This window comes from Amblyomma maculatum, chromosome 8 (genome assembly GCF_055883805.1).
Source record: "Amblyomma maculatum isolate TAMU_Amacu chromosome 8, ASM5588380v1, whole genome shotgun sequence".
In the NCBI taxonomy this organism is placed as follows: Eukaryota; Metazoa; Arthropoda; class Arachnida; order Ixodida; family Ixodidae; genus Amblyomma; species Amblyomma maculatum.
The window spans coordinates 36651208-36654459 of record NC_139351.1 but is presented as its reverse complement, the minus strand read 5'-3'; the positions used below and the strand labels follow the sequence as shown (position 1 = coordinate 36654459).

Below are 3252 nucleotides of genomic sequence, written 5' to 3'. Positions count from 1 at the left end.
CGAATATGCCCGAGGTTTCGTCGGCCGAGTGGTGAGTACCCCGTTTCCCGCGGGCGCAAGGGAGGGCTGCTCTCGTTTCATAATATAACTCGCCATTTTAGCCTGGAAAGGCGCATCTCCCCCTCCCCCCCCCCCTCCTCCCCCCCCCCCCAATTCATTAAGCAAGGCCCAGGAGATACTCTTGCGCCAGCTAGAAACCCGCTCCTTCCCCTCCCCTAATGTATATTCGTATATATTCAGAGAGCATGCATGGTTGACCCTAAATATAAAGAGTGTGGCGTCGACGCCACTTCAGCCCACATTACATGGGGATGTGCGGCCTATCCGCCACCCGCCGATTTGCTGCCTGCTTCATCTCTGGAAGAGTGGGAGGCCGTGCTGCGCTGCTCGGACCCGGCCATCCAGTCTCGAGTCACAGAGTGGGCCGAAGAGATCGCCGCGCGGCCAACAATCAAACTGAACCCTCATCTCTTAAAGCCGACGAAAATAAATGTTTTCCCATTGATCAATTAATACATTTGTGACGAACGCCGTCCGTGGAGCTTGCTTCTGGACAGCATAAACACTGTGCCCCTATAATCAAGCAATCTAAGCTCGATAATGTTATCGTTTCGTTTGGTTGGGAATTCTTAACTAATGAATATTAGTCAGGCAAAGTGTATAAAAGATTCTGTACGCTACTAAAAATGAATTTGCATTCGGTTGGTAGCTAAACAAGTCAGAAGAGATCACTGCTGGATAAACACTTAAATTCTTTCTGCAATTTCACATAGATATATTTTGTGGTAACGATGCAAAAGAAGTCCGAGATACCAAGCACTGCGATTAGCATATAAATCGGCAAAAAACAAAGTTGTTGCTCTTCTTCATGGCGCAGAGCACCATTACTTTTTCCTAAACTTCCTGCAGTCTTCAAAAATTGAAGCAAAACATGATCTTTTGTAAATCATTTTAGAGGGGTGTGCTCCAGTCAGTCGGTTTTCAACTTTACTCCACAACCCCCCGCCGCTATAGTAAAGACTTAACAGGCACTTTGTAAGAACGCCCCAAAGAGCTGTCCCATCATCCAGAAACAACCGATTAACGGTAAAGAAATCCATGCCAGCCTCTGTCATGCAATCGCAGGCTTTTTGCTAGCACCCTGCAGCATTAAGAGAACTGTGTTTTCAGTGTTGATGCTAAATAAAATTATTTGTATTTGTATCCTCAAGAGCTCTTCCGAAAATTTCGAGGTGTGCACTGAAAGGAATTCTTTTCGCCTTACACCCGAACAAGCCCTCTAGAACGATGGTATTCATTACACATTCTCTGAAGGAATTTTAATGTTCTGGCTGATGTTATCTTAATATACGTAATGGTTTTCAGGAGGGTACATTTCGTAACGCCTAAAACGTGCTGTTGTTTTGCTCCGACACAAGTCTGGGAAGAAAGAATTAAACCACTGAAAACAGACCAATTTCTTTCCTATCAGTACGTGGTCATGTCTCAGAAAAGTTTCTTTTCTAAATTATGTTGTCACCCGTTAAGACGACGTCCTCGATATGCGTGGCAAGCTCAGCCAGAAGTCAGCTGTGGTGACAGAAGGGGGTGGTCGTTTGGTGACCAGCTTTCGCCGGTTCGAGCCATAGAAAGGGCGCAGTCAGAGTTAACAAAGAAAACAAACTTTATGCACAGCAAGAGACGAGTGTTTCGCACTAAACTTAAAATCGCTGCACGAGACTTCAAAGCAATAAACAATGCATAAGAAGTAAAAAGAAAAACAAATGCACACATAACGCTGCAGTCAAATGGGTGCAGGCTGTGCTGTAGCCATAAAAATGCACTTATTAAATTAAAATCCTGCGTATGCACTCTTTAGCTCCGCACGCGAGTATTGGACTGAACACTACAAGTGCCATTTTCGGCAACGGCTTCTATCTATCCACCAAGCCCGCATGTCACTGTAAGAGGAGCCGCTCTCATTTTTTGAGGAACTGTAGATCTTTTGGCACAGCTCACAATAGCCGCAATCACACAGCTGTGCATCTTGACGTTCCTTCCACTTGAAGAAAGAAGTATACGCAGAATAGTTTTGCGACACAGCAGTGAGATGTTCAGCAAGCTGCTTTGGCGATGAAAAATCAAGCGCATTGATGTAGGAGTTCGGTGGTGCGATCTGACTGTAATTTGCGCCGCCAAGCACTACAGGTACAATGTAATGCTTCAGGGATTTGAAAAGCTTTTCCGTTGCATAATCAACGCATATAGAGTTCTCGAAGGCAAGCATGTAATAGTAAATGCGCTCAAATTTCTCGTAGCATTTGTTTTCGGCAGACTTGGCGCACTTGTGGGGACCGCAGTCACCGTAAACGTCAATCCGCAGGTATCTTCTCAGCTCAGCATAGTAAGCTTCCCGTCTACTGTCAGTCTCACAGTTGCTGGCCATCCAAACAGCCGCTATCCGTTTGGACGCCCAAAGCCAAGTCAAGTTCCTCTTCGAGGCCATGGGTGCTCTCCGAGGAACGATGCTGCCATAGGGGACGTACACGTCGGAGTCTGACCTGTATGTCATGGTCCAGTTGAACATATCCTTTATGGAACTGAAATTTGAAAAAAGTGTGTATGGCGGAGACTCCATCGTGTAGAAGACCCATCTTTGCGAGCTAAAACGGTAGGGTGGTAAATCGTGAATGTTCAGGTCGCGTATATGAAACACAACGGCCTCGCTGGAACCCAACAGACGGCGGTCGTTTGTGATGAGACATGTGACGTTGCAGTTGTAGGTGGTTTCTTCACCGCTCCTTGTGTCATTGAGCTTTGCATACCAGGTACCAAAGAATGGGGTCCAAAGTAAGATTCGTGGTAATCCGCGCGCAAAGTGGTCACCTTTGTCAGGAACGCCGTGAAGCGTTTTCCCAAGTGGCCTTTTGTACATCCTGACGGTGTAGTGGCATGCGTAAATGATGAAAATCACCACTATCATGGAGTATGTCCACTTGATAACCCGTGCCGCGGTACTAGGCTTGCTAGTGAAGGCAGGGCTGCTGACACCTGCAAGCAGGAACGTAATAAAAAAAAAGCTGTTGTTTTATTGGCCTCGTCACAACGGCTCCAGGTAGGAAGAAAAAACTGAAAGGTTATTCGTTGGCACCGCCCTCACGCAAAGCCGCCAACTAATTTCCTAGCTAGCACTATACCGTAAGAAACCCACCTGACGTTACCCGTAGAAATTATTTCAAATGTATTTTAGTTTATCCATAGTAAGAAAAGGTA

The 3252-nt window shown here is 46.1% G+C and overlaps 1 protein-coding gene across 1 annotated transcript; it reads right to left on the bottom strand.

Moving 5' to 3' along the window:
- Positions 1-1885: 1885 nt before the first annotated feature.
- On the bottom strand, positions 1886-2914 carry LOC146180986 (alpha-(1,3)-fucosyltransferase C-like). Its single transcript, XM_084575680.1, has one exon. The coding sequence runs from the start codon at positions 2912-2914 to the stop codon at positions 1886-1888; it is 1029 nt and encodes a 342-aa protein (XP_084431806.1).
- Positions 2915-3252: the final 338 nt, after the last annotated feature.